Source organism: Heloderma suspectum, chromosome 4 (genome assembly GCF_057233095.1).
Source record: "Heloderma suspectum isolate Gila_16-S chromosome 4, 16-S_ref, whole genome shotgun sequence".
Lineage (NCBI taxonomy): Eukaryota > Metazoa > Chordata > Lepidosauria > Squamata > Helodermatidae > Heloderma > Heloderma suspectum.
In genome coordinates this window covers 234041294-234060480 of record NC_139461.1, presented here as the reverse complement: position 1 = coordinate 234060480, position 19187 = coordinate 234041294, and the positions used below count along the sequence as shown (strand labels likewise).

Sequence of the window (19187 nt, the reverse complement as noted above, 5' to 3'; positions counted from 1 at the left end):
TACAGCTGAAAGTCCTGACTTCGCTCCCATCTGGGTGTGTTTCCTTTCAACTTCACTGTGGTGGTGTGCAGAGGCCAACTGCCAAAACAGTTATCCTTGGTCCAATATTTCTGGCCCTGACTGTAAATGTTTGAGTTATGGGAGTAAATTGTCCCCTATCAATGGACGTTTTCTGTGCTTTAGAGAAGGTCATATTGTCAATTTCTGCCCATATTGTCAGGGTTTCACTCAGCAAGCCCAACAAAATCAATCATCACATCTCCAGGCTGTATTATGGGAGCACTGCAGATTGCCACTAATGCCACCAAAGGTCAGCCACCACCCGTCCTTCATTCTGTATTTAAATTCTAAGGCTGGATAGAATTCAGCGCGGCTGCTTGTTTTTATGAGTAAACTTTCTGAACACTGCTTGTCAGATTTCAATGTTCTATTGTGCCAGTACATCTCATTTCCCCTTTGGGAATGATCATCTTGTTGAGAAGAAAAACGGTTTAACAAGAGAATTAACTCAAGCGTCTGTAATGAATTCACAGCTGTATGAGTGAGCGAAGAACCAAAGGCTCAGTCTGCCAAGAGTTCAGTGTGTTTCCATTCCAAAGGCAGAGCTCGAGGTAAGCCAGGGACACAAGCAGGGCTCGGAGTTAACGGGATGTGGTCCCACGCTGCAACAGCTGCAGAGGCTGTTCAGAGAGTAAAAGCAGCAGGGAAAGAGGAAATTGTATGTACACACACTCCTGCTTTCTCCTTTTGAGGATTAACATTTGTGGTAACTATACTAACTGTTTCGAAATCCATATTTGGGCAATACCTTTATTAGGATCAACGAAAATGTCACAACACAGTGAGCAAACTTTTGAATCCTTCAGAACTCTTCATAATCTGCCAAGTGAATGTTTTTCCTTGCAGCAAAAGCCTTTCATCTGAGATGAAGACTAGTTCTTGCATTATGGCCACCATGTGGAAGCTGCTAGACAAAGACCTACATGGCTATATTTCTCAGGTGGCAATGTGCAAGATGGACTGCCATCATATGGCTTGCCAAGAGTTTGCTTGATAGCACCAGCTGCCCCCAGGGCTGTGTTTCCACAACAACAGAAGGAGAAGCTAATGGAAGAGTACCGGATTTTTTAAAAGGAATCAGCTTTGCTGTGAGCAGGTTCGACGAGCAGATTCTCTGGACCAGTAAAAATCACTTCACAGAACATAGTTCCTGGTGGGGGTGGGGGTTGGAGTGAACATCATCTGACTGGCAGGGGCTGCTCAACCAATAAGAGAGGCTTCCCCCCTCTGCCCCCCTTTCTGCTTTCCCCTGAAAGTCCAGATGCACCTGCATTTCAGGAGCAAGCCTCATTGAGCACAATGGGAGTTCTGAGTAGACACACGTGTTTGTGCTGGGAAAGGGGGGGGGAGAACACAAAGATGGAAACCAGCCCCCATTTTAACTGACAGGACCTCATTGACCACAATAGGCATTACTTCTGAGGAGACAGTAATGGGTTTGTTGTGGGAAAGGGACCAGTAAACACAAAGGCAGAAACCAGCGCCCATTGTAACCTGCAGGATATCTATAATGAAGCTGTGAAGTACTTACTTCCTAAGGCAATGGATTGGAGCCTGTAGATCACACTTAAGGAATTGTGCTTTAAAGTGTGCCATTTCAATTGAGGGGGAATCTCTGTACTGATGTGGGCATTCAAAGGGGTTAATCACACAGAGCTTTTATCCCGCTGTTGAGATGGCTCTCTCTTGGAGGTTTGTGGGCTCTTTAGATGGTGCCGTTACCCTCCAGGGTGCCTCCCACTCTTTCCTCCAGCTTATCTCGTGTTTTCCCCAAATGCAAAAACATTGGTATTTTTTTCCAGCCCATGGAACAGGAGCGCCATGACCTCCCTGTGAAATTTTCCAATAGCAGAAGAAACCACTGTATCTGCCTGCTCTGGTCATTTGTTTTCAGTTGATGGGGGCGCAGTCAGGATGAAATTTGACAGGAGCAAAGGCAAGAATCGCCTGCTGATTGCATCTCCTGCCTCTGCATTTCTCAGTTGGAGGGAAAAGAGGGTAAAATGCCTCTCTACAATGAAGTGAGACACATATGATCCCCCACCCCACCAAGCTCAGAAGCAATGTCCTCTGTTGTTCAGTGGGACTTACTCCCAAGTAAGTGTGCTGAAGGTTGCAGGCTTACAGGGTGATCTTAAGTCTACTCAGAAATAAGTTCCATTGAGTTCAATGCAGCTTACTCCCGCATATGAGTGCCAAGGGTTGCAGACTTACAGCACAATCTTACATTTTATGTCTACTCAGAAGTAAGTCAAAGGTTTCCTGGAGGCTGCGAGAAAACAGTACAGCAGAAGTTAAGCTATGAAAACAAGACTCCCCCCCCTTTGCACATATGGGAGGGAGGAAGGCAGTCCCTCAGTTCAAACCACTTGTCTGCCATGTAAAGAAGCCCTTCCTAATCCCACAAAGAAACCAAAAGCAGGAAACTCCAGAAAGGAAGTGGGGTTTTTTGCTTAATGTAGAAACATCCAGAGACAAGCCTCATTGACTGCAATGGGAGTTATTTCTGAGGAGACACTAATGTGTTTTTTGTGGGAAAGAGACCAAAACCAGTCCCCATTTTAACGCACGGGATCTCTGTAAGTAAGCTGTGAAGGAGTTACGTCCTAAGGAAATCGTGCTTGATCGCTTAATCGCACTTAAGGAATTGAGCTTTGATATGTGCCGTGTCAGTTGAGGGGCTGCTGTTATTTCTGTGGTCATTGAGAGGGCAGGCCTCATTCAGCACAATGGGAGGAAACACCCCTTGATTGGGGTCATGGTGAAAGGCACACCCCTGGCCAGGGCTAGCATATCTGAGCTAAATGCCGGGGTTGGGGCATACAACTATACTGGGGAGAACCAGGAAAAGTTGTTTAAGGAAAAGAATCGGACTTTAAGCAGTCTCAGGAAATCCGGTTTTTCCCTGATCTGCTCTGGGGTGGCTGCTGGATGGCCACACGAACTCAACACGCAGCCAGCTTGGAGTAAATTGCTGGTGGAAACACCCCCCAGGAATGTACAAAAGCTCATCCTTGACCACAGGCACTCCCATCACAGGGAACTCATAATAAAAATGTGTGTCTAGTTGGCTAGTATCGCTACCTGGCATCCTTCTGGAGGTTTTATGGAAAACCAAGGCCTAGAATCCCTATTACCACTATCTACTGACATCAGATTAATGCAAGAAATTATCTTACATACTGCTGGCTAAATTACTATCAAGCATAAACTGCCAGATGGCAGAGATCACAGAGCCCTGAATCTCGCAAATCATAAGAGCACCCAAATTCCCAACAGTAGCTCCCCTATCCGTCAAGTTACAAAGAAAGGGCTCCCTTTCTCCTAGATATTTTATGCAATCCCACAACGTATGGTTGACTGTCTCTGATACTCCACAGGTATCACAGATATCTGAATCCACCTGCTCTGTTCTAAAAAGATTGCTTTGAACTGCACAATGTCCAGATAACACTTCAAAAATACAGACTTACCAGGCTGATGGAAAGTTTTAAAATCTCTTAAATTAGGGCAAAAGGAGAAAACTCTGCATCCAGTATTGCTCTCTTCCCAATTTTTTTGCCATCTTTGAATACATTCCCTGTGTAGGAAGCTCTTAATTTCAATGTGAGATAAAGGTACTTGAACAGTAATAGGGGTCTTCTGTAAGATCTGCTTTGCTATATTATCCACCATTTCATTCCCTGTGACACCAACATGAGCTGGAATCCAACAAAAGCCAGCCCATATTCCCATTAAACGTAATTCTGAGCACAAAGCCCATATTTCATTTACTAGGTTGTTTTTTACAATCTACACCACCCGACTGAATCAACCCAGAAAGGGAATCAGACAAAACAAGGGCATAGGTTGGATGAATCTCCATAATCCATTCTAGTGTCAAAACAATGGCCACTAATTTGGCTGACATCGAGATCCAGTTGCGAGATCCTTTGTGTATCCCAAAACTAGGCATACAAAATACTGTGCTAACCCAACCAGTCATAGGATCCCTAGTGCCATCCATATAGATCATACAACAATGATTCCATCGAACATGAATACATTCTAAGGTAATTGTTTTAGCACCCAGTGTGCCAATTTTAATAAATCCCCATCTCATTAATACCCACATGTACCAAAGCAGGAGACCACATCCATCCATTGGGATTACATTTCTCCATTCTTGGACTAAAACTATGAACCACTTGATATTTCCTTAACACATTATGTACTCAAACTATGTATGGGTTTCTATTGTTGAATTTCTTTGGGTGTCCAAATTCCCAGCTGTCATCGAAAAGGTTATGTAAGGGGCCTTCCTGTGGGACACATAACTTATCCCATAACATAAGATCCTGGAATTCACGATGAAGGTTATTTGGCCGTTCTCCACTAGCTTCTTGTAGAACAGTAGAAGGAGTAATAATAAAAGCACCATTAATAATTCTTAAAGCTCTTGATTGTACCAAATCAAATTGATGTAACAAAGTAGGAGAAGTAGAGGTAAGCCTGGCAGCCATAATCCAATAATGGTTGGATAAAGGCTTGATAGAACATTAATAAAATTTTCTTATCTGCTCCCCAGGTATTTCTAGGTACTGTTTTCAGTATATTTATCCTAAGACTACACTGTCTTAAGTATATAGTCTATATGTGCTTTCCAAGTTAATTTTTGGTCAAATATTACTCCCAGAAAGGAAAACGTAGGCACCACTAACTATCATATAACTTCAAGGTGACTAGGGAAGTACCCATCTGTTGGGGACATAACCACACCGACAGTTTTACAAAGGGAAAAACGCAGTCCCCAAGAATTTCCCCAGGCTTCTACTTTACTGAGAGCCAAACTGAGTCTAGTTATAGCAGTTTGCAAAGACCTACTGCAAACCCAGATCACACCATCATCTGCATACATACCAATTTCAACACCACAAAGGAGGGCCAATGGAAGATCGTTAATCATAACATTAAATAGGGAGGGACTAATGACACTTCCCTAGGGAATTCCATTTTCCAGAGGCTGAGCCTCTGATAAATCAGATCCCAAATGAACTCTCAATTGCTGTCCATATAAAAAGTCTCACAACCACCAAAGAATTAGAATACTGCCTCTCAGACCCAATTGATAAAGCTTGTATAACAAGCTCTCTTTCCAAACCAAATCATATGCTTTTTCTATAACCAGAAAGACAGCTAGACAAAATCCTTTAATACAAAAGGATTGCCAAATCTCCTTTTCTAAACGAATGATGTTATCCATAACAAACCTGGCATCCTTGGCCAGTTGCCAGGGCTGTAGTGCCCTGGCAGGGCCCGCTGTTGATGCCTGTACTGGGTCATCAGGCAGCTGGATCTAGCCACCATTTAAATTTCCCACAGTGCCCTCAAAGTAGCTCCAGGGCATTGTGGGACATTTAAGTGGCAGCTAGGCCCAGCCAACCAGCACTGCTCTGCTGCACTGCCATGTAAGCCCACCAGAAGCCATCAATGGAAGAAGGAGCCCTTTGCTCACAGCCTTCTCAAACTTGGAGTTATTCCTGGCTAGTGATGAGGTATGTTTTACCCACTGTGGTCGCACATTGCAGCAGCATCATATAGTATCTTGAGCTCTTCTGAACACTGTACCGATAATGAAAATCCTGGGGTGATCAGGTGGATCCCAAGATTCACTGCTCACATGGAAGGTCTCATTCCAGAAGGTTTTCAGCACACACCCAGACTCTCTTCACACCTGAGTTTTTTAGCAGGATCATTCTTCTTTAATCTCTGTTTTTCACGGGAGCGTTAGATGACGCCGCTGCTCTCCTGCTGCTGTCTCATAACTTTCCTTCCCTCTTCCCATGTTATCTAGGAATGGGGAAAACCCAGCACTTTCTGTGCTTGTGATTTCCCCCCACCCCCCTGTTTATTTTCCCTTTAGCGCTTTGTCTTGCTTTGTGTGGGCATGTGCTAGGGGGTGTTGCTGGGTGGTGTTAAATAACATTGTCATGACAACAAATTGGTGGGAAGGGGGGGCAGGGCACTGACTGGGCTTCCAGTGACCATTTCTGCCTCTCTCCCATTCCATTATGGGCTCCAAGATCCCCTTAAACACAGCAATGCTTACTTCTGAGTAAACTCATTGGCTGTAAGACTTTCCTTTCCTGGGAGTAAGTGCCACCAAAATCTTTGTGGCTTTCTTCTGAGTAGGCATGCATTGAAAGTTCACTTAGAGTAGCTGTAACTTCAGTGCATTTACTTTGAACCTCCCCCTCCCATTGGCTCCAATGACTGCTTCTTCTCCCTTTTGCTCACCACTTTGATGGGCGTTTTTCCTCCCAGCCACGCAGGAGAAAGGCTTGACAGTTAGAATTTCAATGAGTATTAAAAGTGCCTTTTCTTCTTCCAGAATAAATTCATCATGCAGAGCTCGGAATGGTCATTTTTAATAGTTTCCTTTTGTGGTGTGGAGTTGTTTTAGATAAGGCAGTAATGCTGAGGTGGTTTTCCATAGTATTCCCTCCCACTAAGCCAGCCACCATCTCTTCTCCTAGCCCACCTTGCAGGGTCATTGGGAAGCCAGAATAAGGGGGGAAGAGCAACAACAGCGCAGAATCTAATGAACAAGATGTCCCCCATGAAGCAGTTGCCGGGGGGCGGCGGCGGTGTGATGCTGCTAGGGATGGCTTGGTGCACTGACTGTATATCAGTCCGTTTGTGGATTTCTTACTTCTGTATTTGGGAACCCGGAAATCGGTATACCCTTCAAACTCAGCAGTGCAAGCAATGTACTGCATTTAATTCCATTGCACAGTGATATATTTAGCAGAGAAGGACTAGCAGCACCAGCAACCTTGGGGTAAGCCACCGATAAGACTGTCTCTCCCTCAGAGAAAGGAGGGGACCAGCTCCCATAGCACCCTATCCAGGCCACTAGAACTGCTTCCGACTTCCCTCCTGCTGTGGAGGAGTGGAGGGATGGGGCGGGGACATCAATTATGTTACAGGAACCAATGATCAGGGGAGGGGAGGGAGCATGGAGCCAGCAGCCCCCTTCTGTCCTGATTGTTCTGTGCAGCTCTACCATGAAAAGGTATAGAGTGGAGGGACAGACTATGAGAGATGCCTGTACATGGGGCCAGTCTAAATCCCAGAAAGGATCAGGAATCAAAAGGAATGGTTTGTAGTGGAATAAAATGCCAGGTATGAAGAGAGCCCCAGCAGGGGCAGAAGCATTCCTTGGTACCCAGAGACCTAGATTTGTTCATGGTCAAGAATAGGGAGACTTGGCACTCATTTTTGACAAACATTAACAGGGATGTATGTAATACTGGGGCTCCAGCTTCCCATCTAGCGTTTGTGACGAATGTTCTTATCTAAGCTAAGTGAAAGTGCAGCCTTGGATTTGTATTGCTCAGAAATCCATTGGTCTCTTATCTTATTCTATTTTTATCTACCTCTATTGTTGTTATGGAGCTTGCTCGTAATATAATAAAGTGTTTTGTTCTTAAATAGTGAATTCAGCATGTCCAGGAACTATAGAGGAACTACATTCTTTCACCCATTCCACCCCTTGCAGTAATCTCACCTCCCAAAAGAGACCATTATGGTGATAAAAAATTACTTATATTGGCAAGATTTGTAAGGTATGGGCACATTAACCTGACCACCTTCATGTTTCTAAGGCAGAAACATTTTGAAATTAAAAAGCAGTGTGATTGCTGATAGGTATACGTAGTCAATTGCCTGGTGCTCTTCTCTGCCACAACCAGCAGAGATGCCAGTTACACTTTTTCCTTTCTTCAGGCCATGCTTAGAAGGATTGTGAATATTTTCTGTCCTATTATCTTGGAATCCCACCCCCATTCCCAGCCAATTTGAGCTGTTATCTTGTTACAGTGCAGAAATGTTTCCTTACTTTAGACATGATCTCACTCATGCTTTACACTTTCTCCACTGGCTTTTCATAAGCCCTCTCTTTTACACCCTCTTTGAGGACTCTGCAGCTATTAATTGTCCCTGCTGCCAGGGAATTGATGATCTTTGCAAATAGTGACCGTTTCCCTGGGAAAAAGCAGAGTCCAGCCCTTGGGCTGGATCTACATGGGGCTGGGTCCTACTGCACCCCAAAATTTATAGAATCAGATGATGCACACCCTTCTCAGTCACATTTTTTTCAGTGAGGTTCACTCCTGAGAAAGTCAGCAGGTTGCTTTTGGGTTCCCTTTGTAAAAAAAGAATCTTCACGCAACCTTCCTTTTACACTCATTCCTGCAATGCCCTTCCCCTCCCCCACCTTCCTGATTCTCATGTACCCAGAGCTTTATTGATTTTAAGAACTGATGGTCCCAAAAGGACTGCTAATCCCGTCAGGACCATTATTATTATTATTAGCACTGCTGCTGCTCAGTCATTCACAATATCGCTTTTCCCAAGGAGTGTTATTACGCACTTAGGGATGCCACTGCCACTGGAGGGAGAGAGAGGGGTGGGAGGAAGACTGTATGTCTACTGGGAAGTAACTCCTCTATTGTATGCAAGCAAAGGGGGAAGTCTGTTGATTCAAAGCTGTGGGCGGGGGGGGGGGAGCAGAGGGCTAAAAAATGGAGATGTGCAGGTATGCAGAGCTTTATTGATTTTGAGCTGATGGTTTGAATATGCACATATACTGATTGTCCCCAGCCCACCCTCATAATTCATGTACTTTAATTCATCCCAACTTCCCCTGAGAGAGGGAGCACGCAAGGGGAGGTGTTCACTAAACGTGCCTACTCAGAAGTAGGTCATACAAGTCCATTGCACTTGACTGAGCAGGGAAAGGAGAACAGGGGTGGAGAGCAAGCCTTCGCTCATTTGCTGCCTCGCACCTACACAATTCATGACGTTGTTCTACTCCCCCACCCAACCCCAAACTAATGCAGCTTCAGATGCTGTTCACCCAGTGCAAGTGGGGCTTTTTTTTTTGAGGTATACATCACTTTACTGGCTACTGTTTGCTACTGGAGAAGCAAACCCGAACTGAAGAAACTCCAGATTAAACTGGAAACGGATCATGAAGCAGCTCCATGTGGATGGGGCCCTGGTTGCCTGTAGCTGCCAAAAGCCAGGTGGCATGTAGCTGATTGCACCCTGACTGCATCTTGAAACAGGAACTCTAAGAACCATGTAAGTTTTGGAAGTCCTGCTTGGTATCCAAACTTTGCGAGGCATTTGACATACACAGTGACTATGGGAGTTTTGTTCCAGTGCTCCATCTGTATTTCAGCCTGAGCTTCCAATGTACAAGGTTCCTTAAAGCAGGGGTGTGCAGAAATAGAGTGCCAGATGTATTAGACTCCAACTCACAGCATTCTTGATGATTGGCCATGCTGTCAGGGGCTTCTGGGAGTTGAAGTCCCCAAATTTGGAGATCTACCTTCTGCTCACCCCTGCCTTAACACTGGCAGTGCAGGAGTATGTTGTCCCTTCCAAAGTATTTTAAAAAATCAGTCAAGCAGAGCCTGATAAAGCTGACAGGAGAATCATGGACATAGAAAGAAGAGGGAAGTTGGCTTATAAATATAAGGTTTCTTTTCCCTTTCTTTTGCTAAATCACTCTGAAGGGGAAAAGCAGAAAAAAACACAGGTAAGGTGTTTGCTGCAGTTAACGATCTGGATCAGCTACAGCTACCATTTGGCAACTCTCAGGATTCACAACACAGGCCTCTAAGAATATTTTGTTTTTGAGATGGCATAGGTAGGTCTTAGCACTTTATATCTATGCGGGTGGGGTGGAGGGGGTTACTGGCAAATCTTTAATTGCATCACTACAATCAACTTCTTTTAAAAAACAACTCTTGGTAATGTGCTTGTGTGTCCCCATTTTGGAAGGTCCTTCTATAGCTGCACATAGTCTGGCCTCTACTCCCTCCCTCTATTTGTTGGAACTGGAGGTTTTATGAACAGCAACTGAACATCAAGGACTGGCAGAATTTAATTGTGATCACTCTTTACTCTGTAGTTAGCAGCTCTCAGCAACTGAGCAACAGAAAGTTTAGGATCAGGTTATAAAAAGTCCTTGGGAGTGCTATGTCTTGCTAAGGAAGCCACCAGAAGCAGAGGTTCACAGTGTGGTAAGTACAGCCATTCCATAAGGTTGAATAGGATAGCCAGTTTGTCCATGGAAATGATCATAGTGTGGATGAGGGAAGCTGGGGAGAAAGCGGGCATACATGCCACAGGAGAGGCAGCTTCATGAGACTGGACCAGTCAATAACATGAAGAGCTGGTATTCCTGGCTGCCTTTCTTGAGCAACCATTAAGTTGCTCAAGAAAGTGCCAAGAGCTGACCTGGATGCTCTCACAGGCAACCAGGAACACCCAAGGCTTATGGGATGGTGAATCAAACAGAGTTTGGGTGAGAGAAGAAAGCCGACTTCTGATTCCTTAAACCAGTGTGAGAGACTCTCTAGCCTGATAAGAAGACCAGGATCGTGTAATTTAGGGCTGCAGAACCTCAGGCCTGGGGGCCAAATCCAGCCCTCCGGGGTTCCCCGGATGGCCACTCCCCTCCCCTGCCCCCATACCCTTCCCCAGGCCACCAATCATTTGTTGGTTTTCCAGCGTTAGTGAAGTTTTTCTCCATTCTGAAAGGTTGAAATGCCTCTCCTATGGCTTAGGTACTGGCAGTAAGAACTTTAAGCTAAAATAGGCTGGTATTGCTGGTATTTTGGCCCAGTCCTATTTTGTCTTTGGCCCTGCCCACCCAAGAATTCCTCCAAAATGAAATGTGGCCCTGGGGTTGAAAGAGGTTCAATACCCCTGGTGTAATTGGTATAAAGCAGCACAATGGCTGCCATTCTATGATGGTATGTACATCTGTAACTGTGAACCACATAGGTAGCTGGAGGTGTCTTTGACGTTTCCACTGCAGCCACCCACACAGAAGAACAGATCGCTTTCCTATTCAGCTGTGCAAATGGCTGCAGTGAATATATGAAAAGAATGTCCTCCATTCTCTCTCACCCCACACTGCTGCTGCCACCACCCTAAGCACAAATACCTTTGTAGGCTTTTGGCTTATAGCAGCACTCTAGCTGTCCATTAAAAGCTGGTTTGAATCTAATTGCTTCTTAGTTTTTCTCTCAGTTATACTGGCAAAGGATGCCATAGAAAAACTTATTTTGATGGAAGCAAGCAGTTCCATCAACATAAAAGTATTCATGACATAGATGAAGTGATGGATTAAATTTGGTCCACTTGTTTTTTTGTTAGTAGGGTACTGGAAATAATCAGTGCAGATTCTGATTTAATATGGTGGTGGAGCAGGTGTACTGAAACAGAAGTTGCCTGATCTCTGGCCTAGAGATATTCCTGGTGATCTTCAGGCAGGATTTCTGGCAGTTCATAGAATTCCTACCACACTACAGGGGATGAATAACGAACAAAGCATTCACATTTCATATTCATACTGCACAATCCTTTTATGTTGGCATTATTTAATGGGCAGGCACACAAAAGCTGTAACTTGCTCTGACAATATAAAGATTCCCTCTTCCCCAGAAACATGATTGCCGCATCAGTTTTGCAAATGAGTTACAAGTCAGCTATGTACATGCAATCCTTTTTTCTTTTTTACCTAAGCTGCTTTACAGGAAACTAATAATCTCCAAGTTGTGCTTTCATTACAGATATCCTTTGCATAATAAGACAAATATTTCTAGTGGTGCAGTTTCTCCCAAGATTCCATTTAGATGCCAATGGAAAATGAGGGAGCTGAGTACATCTGGAAACGGGGTTTTAGTTGTGTCTCTGTACTATGTCTCTGACAGTGTATACATCTTTCTTTTCAAGGTCTTTCATCAATCACCTAACAGCTTTTATCTACCAAAAGTTCTGGCCTCTGTTCCATCAATGCAAGAGGTTATGAACATAAATCTCTGAAAGTGTGTGAGAGAGTACACAGTTTGTCACCCTTCTATATGAATGCATATGCAGACTGAGGCATTATTGCAGCAAAGATCCTTAGTGGGACCATGCAGATGCAACAGTTTCTTATGTGACTATGTCCAAGGTATCTGTGTTTCTATTAGAAAGACACACACATACTGAGACTCGCTAGGCCTGCATCAGGAGCAGTCCCAGTTCCAAAATAAATTTGACCTACCAAATGAACAAAACCAGACATCTGGGAAAATAATCTAGTGAGCCTCAATTCTTCTTTAACAGAACTGCCAAGGGTCATCCACTCCTACTTTTTAAAAATGCAATTGTACAGGATCTACCATAACAGCCTGACTAGGATTTCAGACATGTCCCTTCCAGGAGAGCCTGCTAGGAAATGGGCCAGATCAGACGTTCCTGACAGGAGCTACTCCACAGAACATCACAAGAACACAGCCTGCACAAGTTATCAGTAAAACCCCAGAAAGCAAACTGTTGTTAAGATTTTTTATCAGTGAAGGCAAGCAGAACTCTAGACCCAATCAAGCTCAGATCCAGCGAATCAGTCCAAAGATAGCAGACAAGAACAGCTGCAACCACTGAGAGCCAAGCTGAAGGTTTTTTCCCCTACTTCCTTATGTACTGTTAATGGGAGGCTGGGATCAGATCAGTGAAAGCACAGTTAGGTCTGGCTGCCATGGCAACCCACTCTGCACAAATACAGCCAAACGGGTGAGAGTGAGTCCTGAAAGAAGCCATATAATTCTGCAATTCATTAAGATTTTCAGGTGCACTGCTTCCTTGGCCACATGTGTATTCATTAACTAGATTTGTAATTTTATGATGCACTGTGTAAGTAAATGGTTTAAGGGATTAAGCTGGCAGCTGTTTTGCTTTGCTTTTTAGCTCTCCCAAATGGAGAGGTCAGTCTGATGTGAACACACCAAAGCCAGCATTCAGACTTTACAACTACCCACAGTGACACATGTTTGGGGTACCTGAAGATAGGGCTACAACAATACACTCTCAATGGGGCTGCCTCTGAAGAGTGTCTGGAAGCATCACAGCTGGTCCAGCTGCTGAGCTCTCTCTTTCCCACTGCATGGCAATTAAGCTAAGAAAAACCCTTATATTGGCACCAGTGGACACTTCGGGCTCTGGGGAATAGATCTGGGGCCATGAGAAATAGATTTGGGTTTGGGGCCCCATGGCCCAACCTAGCAACACCCTTGGTAGCAGCTAGGGTACTTAGGGAACACAGATGTATGAGCATGTTATACCCATTTTAGAATAATTGCTGCAGTTAATGATGTATTTCCAGACACAATTCAAGGTATGGGTTATTATCTATAAAACCCTAAATGGCTTTGGTCTAGAGTACCTAAAGGATCGCCTCCTCTCATGCCATCCTGCCTGAACCCTAATAGCTGGTAGAGAGGCTCTTCTCTGCATCCCGATGTGGGTCATTTGGGACCTAGGAGAATGCTTTTTCTGTGGCTGAACCCCGGTTGCTGAGCTCTCTCTTTCTCGCAGAAATTTGTTAAGCCCCCTCTCTTTTTAGCTTCTGCCACCAAGTGACAATTTTTTTCAGGCATGCTTTTAGTCTTGGTATTTTTAATGCTGGGTCTGATGTTTTAATTATCTGCCATACTGTCTTTTTTCTGAGTTTTTAATTGTTTAACTATTTTAATTGTTTATGAATGCTTAGGTTTATTGTACTTTGGGGGGGGTTGTTGTTAACCAACTTGAGCACTATTTTTATAGTGGAATGGTAGGATTATCAGATGTTATCTTAACAAAGAAATAAACTATGCTTTTCCCCACAAAATCATGGTACTCAGTATGTCTCCACACACTTAGCGTGTCTCCATGCCTTCCTCCACTTTCTCTCCTTGCTTTATTTTGTCTAACATAATGTGACATTCTCGTTCCTCATCACTTCTTCTGCTGCTGCTGCTATTACTGGATAATCTCTCCTCCAAGAGCTTGATTACTTCATTATCCGTTTCATTCATCTGCAGGCAGAGGCAGGGGGAGTCACTCACCTTCAGTGAATCTCCCCACATGCTCTCGCACAAATCAGTCCCGTTGTCATACATCTAGGAGGCAGAGAGACAAAGCCGGTCAATTTTACAACACCCAACAGAGCAGATTTAGAAGAAGCCAGGCCCATTCTTGCTGTCACACATAGGGATGGAGGTTTAACCCCCCCCCCCCGGACTTTGTTACAGTTCTTGCTGCGGTGACTGGCTTGGTCTATAGTGAGTCGGGCCAGTTCGCTGATTTTTCTGGGCATTTTGCATATTTCTTTTTGCAGGTTCTGCAAATTGCACATTTTTTCAGGTTCTGCAATTTGCACAAATTTCTGAGCAATATGCACAAATTACAGCCAAATTTGCGTAACTTGCTCAGAAAGTTGCGCAAATTGCAGAACCTGGGAATAAAGTGCAAAAAAGTTCCCAGAGTTTGGGGAAAAGCCCATAGCTTGGCTTACAAATGCAAAGTCATGCATGCAGCAGAACTCCATCAAGTCAAAAGAGAACTGGATTTCCCAGTGACAGACTGCCCTAGTCACACAGGCTTTACAATCTGGGCCATGTTTTCCTCCTACCCTGGATCCTTGTCCCAGGCCCCCTTTGAAAAGCAAGGTCCAGGGCAGGATGTGGTGTGGCAGGATTAAGATGGCAGGTCCAGGACCTAGCATGGACAACAGCCCATTCATGATACAGACCACATTCCCACTAGTCTTTTCAGCCATTTGCACACATCAGACAAAAAGCTGCTGATTGCTTTACCATTAGGGCTAATAGGAAACAAAGAAGCAAATCCTCTATCTTCTGTGTGTTGTCCAACTATATTCCATTTGGATTTTAGTCACTTTTCTTTTCAGCTATGTGGGCCAACTCAAACAGAGATCTCAGTTTTCTTTGCTTCCCTGGGCACTTAGAAAGCTGTCCTATGCCAGGTCAAACTATTGGTCGATCAGCCCAGGATTTTTTATTTTGATTGGCAGTGGCTTTCCAGGGTGCTTGACAGAGGGTTTTCCCCATCACTTGTTACTTGATCCATTTAACTACAGGTACCAGCAACCTTCTGCATGCGGAGCTATGACCCCTTCCTAGCTTGCAAAATGTAGTTGATAGATTAGCAGACAGCAAGCTGGCAAAGTGGCATCAGCAATGAATTATGGGCCATTGTTAAAAGTTTGGTAATCAGAGTGCCATGGTAAAGTAGTGGTTAGTGTCAGATTGGGACTGGGGTAATGCAGGCAGTGGTGCCATCAAGGCAGCACTTTGGAGCAGATGTCCAAGAATCTACATAGCAGAATGACCAAGAGGGCCACAAAAACAGCAGAGATGGCTTCACACATGTGGAAGTGAGTGAAGTGATGCACATCACAGTCCAATGCAAGATCATTACGTCCAGACTCTAAAATGACTTTACTGGACCCAGGTTCAAATCCTACTCAGCCATGAAGCACACCAGGTGAGTTTGTGCTACTCTCAGCCTAACCTACCTCCCAGGGTGGTTGTGAGGATTAAAATGGGGAAGAACGATGTACGCTGCCTTCAGCTCCTTAGAGGAAAGGCAGGATATAAATGTGATAAATCAATAAGAGGCCCAAACCATTTAATCCACATCAGTGATACCCAACTGTTGAGTGAAGCACATGAGTAGGCTCTGAGTAATACATAAATAAAGTTCTCATGTGCAAAGAAGGCTTCCCACTGCATCTCTGTATGAGTCGCTGCTCTTCCCTTGCCTCCTTCCGGTCAGCCACTAGGGATGGGTAACTACCTTGTGCTCCTGTATCAGATGTGCCTAGATCACTCAATCACTACCAATGCAGAGATGAAGCAGAATTGCTTAACTTCAGCAAAGTCTACCTTTTTGTGTGTCTGCGTGATCAGAACATGCCTCCTGATGGGAAAGAAGTGAGCTCAGAGTAGTGGCATGTACAAACATATGAGGTAGGCTCCTCTTTATACACCCTGAAATAAATCTCCAGTTTTAATTCAGAAAAAAAGTGTGACTCGGCTATCAGAAGTTTGGAAAATACAGTTTTAGATTAATACATTTTAAATAAATATTACCACATTATTTATCTTAATGATATCTAACTTGGTTAAGAATTTGATTGGCATCACAGTTTAAAAAGTACAATTAAAGTAATTTGCATATACTATTATTATTTACTGTACAATACTTGCTAAAACTGCTGGAATTTTGAGGGGGCTCTGTAGGTGAGTTTCCTTTTCTTACTGAAGGATGATTTGTAAGATTAGAGCAGGGGTCAGCAACATGATGCCCAGCAACATGGTGCCTGCCAAGACCCAGGACTGTACCCACGATCAGCTATTCCCTACCTTTATTACAGTAAATGGAACTATCGCTCCATTGACTTTCACAGAGATAGGGAGAAGGATTCCCTGCTGAAAAATGGCTTTGAGGAAGAGGGGAAGCCCACCCCCTACCAAGAACCCTTGGGGCAACAGGGTCCTTGGCAGTGGGAGGTCTCCCCCCCCCCAAACAGTTTTTAAGCAGGGGACCCTTTTCTCAAGCTCTATTAAAATCAATGGAGTGAGATCACTCCAAAGACTTCAGCAGAGGTGGGGAAAAGCATCACCTGCTGCAGAACAGGTGGAAGAGGGGGGAAGGCCACCCTCCACCAAGGACCCTTGGGGCAACAGAGTCCTTGTTGTGGGGGTTGGCTTCCTCCACACGTTTTTCAGTGGGGGATCCTTTTCACCAACTCTGTTAAAGTTAGTAAAACAATATCCCTCCATAAATTTAAGTTGAGGTGGGGACAAAGGCTCCATGCAAAAAATTTGTAAAGGGGAGTAGGAGAGAAACACAAGAAAAGTGAGAATCCATAAAGGAGAGGTGCTCCCAACATTTTACCCTCCATGACAGTTTGTGCTGGCACCTGGGACACTTTTCAAAATGTAAAATATGCCTGTTGGCCCAGAAAGGTTGCCTACCCCTGGATTAGATCACTAGTGAGAGTTGGATGCAGAACTATATGCAGCCTTCTGGCTCTTTAACATAGGTGAATTATCAGTGGTTCATGGGTAGCTTATGATACACTACCTTACTGTAGGGGATGCACTCATCTTTACAGCGCTTTTCTCCTTTTTCATCAGTTTCCCAGTCTGTCAACCAGTTGTTGACACAAGTGAGGTCGTTTTCACAAGCTTCATACCTACAAGGTAAAGAAAGGGACAAAGCACAGATGACTGCCTTGCTTGTTTATTTGTCCCGCCCCTCACAATACAACACTGAGGAAGGCATGCAGGTCATGCTGATAATATTTCTTTCCATTCAATTAGCTCAAAGATGTATACATGGTTGCTTCATTTAGCATATTGGGAAGCTGTCTGGCATAGAGCAACACAGTCACTTCCCAGAAGGCCACATGTCACTCAGCAACAGGTCCTCTGACCTTGTTTTCTGCTAATGAATGCATAAAGAATAACATGTCTTGCACAAACTGGACTTCGAAGCATGAGCTCTTGCAGGCAAAGAATGTGCCTAGGAGTATATTTGAAAAGAATGAAATGCAGTGTTGCCTGGACTGTTAGGTATTTAGCATATCATTAATATGCAAATAGCATGTCTGCATCTGAATGAAAAAATAGGTCAATAAATTAGACCTTTTACTGGTACCTAGCATGTGCATTAAAAATGTAATGGGATGAACATACTTTCCCTTGATTTGTTGGGTTTTCAAAAGTTGATTTATTGTATGATAGTCACATTGGGTTGGATCCAGAGTTAGTTATACTTAGAGTAAACCCTTTGAAATCAGTGGGCCTTAAGTTAAGTCCCATTTATTTAAATGGGTCTGCTACTCTAAGTATGATTAAATCATAATCCTACCCATTGTCCTGGATATTAATGAAAATGAGGGTTTGATCCACCCTCACTCTAACAATTTTGTGTTTTTTTTCCCTTCAGCTTTTGTCTAGTTAACCTGTGTCTTGTTCATCTTTGCCCTAGCAAACACAAGCAACCTTTTAATCCTCTGACCTAGTTTATGTTGTCAACACACCAGGATCAAAGTATCCACCTTGCATCTCAGTCATATTAAAAGAATCATGCCTTAGATTAGATGGAGTCAGAAGGAAGATTAGTTAATAGTTTAGAAATGAATCAAGTTTAAAAAGATGAGTTATAAATTTAGTTTAGGCAACCTACAGATGCAGCCTTCCCCAACTTGGTACCCTCCAGATATTTTGAACTACAACTCTCAGCATTCCTGGCCATTGGCCATGCTGGCTGGGACCGATGGGAGTTTAAAACATCTGGAGGGCACCAGGTTGGGGAAGGCTGGATCAAAGAAAAGATGCAAATATTCCCATGAGATGTTTTGGAACTTAGAAAATAATTTAGAATGATCTGTTGTTAAACATGCTGCAGACCATAGTGTAGAAGTTTCTCTGTAGTTCATGATTCCTACTTGGTCATGAAGAATTATAGTGTAAGTAGAATGCTAGTCCCACAAAACTGAAGCCATGTTGCGGGGGGGGGGGCATGGCAACACACAAAATGTTGGGAGTGCTCCCCCCTTTCTCTCTGTCTCTGTCTCTCCCTCTCCCCCCCGCCCCAAGAGAGAGAGAAAGCCAACACCGAGTGAGAATGAAAGAAAAAAAGAAAGAACGCATGTATGCACGCACACAGAAAGAGAGAGAAAGAAAACACAGAGAGATAGAGAACAGAAAAAGAGAGAGAGACAGAAAACACACACACAGAAACAGAGTGAGAGACAGGGAAGCACACACAGAGAGAGTGGAGAAACTGCTCCATTGACTTGCATAGGGTAGAAAAGACTGTAGTGAAAACAAAAAAACCCAGCTGTTAGGGAGGAAGGCCCACCCGCCCACCAAGGACCTGGCAAGAGTCCTTGATGGGAGTGGGCTTCACTCTTCCACCAATAATTTTTCAGCAGTGCGGTTGTTTTTTACTGTGCAAGTGGAAATCACTCCATTGGATTGCATAGGGGTGAAAAAGGTGCAGGAGGCAGTGAGCCTGGCAGGTGCCACAGAATGGCGTCTTGGATGCAGTGGCACATGTGGGCACTGCATTGGGATACCAGCTCAAGTACTATGATAGGAAAAGCTCCACCTACTGAAAATCTCTGTCTAGTCCAGCTATTGAAAACACTGGCGACCCATCTTCTTTTGAATCTAGTAAGCATTTTTCCAAGTTGTTATTGACTCAGTGTTAAAATTTCCATTAATATA

General features: G+C 44.0%; 1 protein-coding gene across 1 annotated transcript in view; it reads right to left on the bottom strand.

Moving 5' to 3' along the window:
• Positions 1-11272: 11272 nt before the first annotated feature.
• The window catches only part of LOC146348235 (riboflavin-binding protein-like), a 28433-nt gene continuing 20518 nt past the window's right edge, over positions 11273-19187 (bottom strand). Inside the window, exons 5-6 of the mRNA XM_084852641.1 lie at positions 17035-17146; positions 11273-14042 (exon numbers count right to left, since the gene is read on the bottom strand). Coding sequence (XP_084708767.1) covers positions 13800-14042; positions 17035-17146 — 355 coding nt within the window. The 3' untranslated portion in view covers positions 11273-13799. The remainder of the gene's footprint in view (positions 14043-17034; positions 17147-19187) is intronic.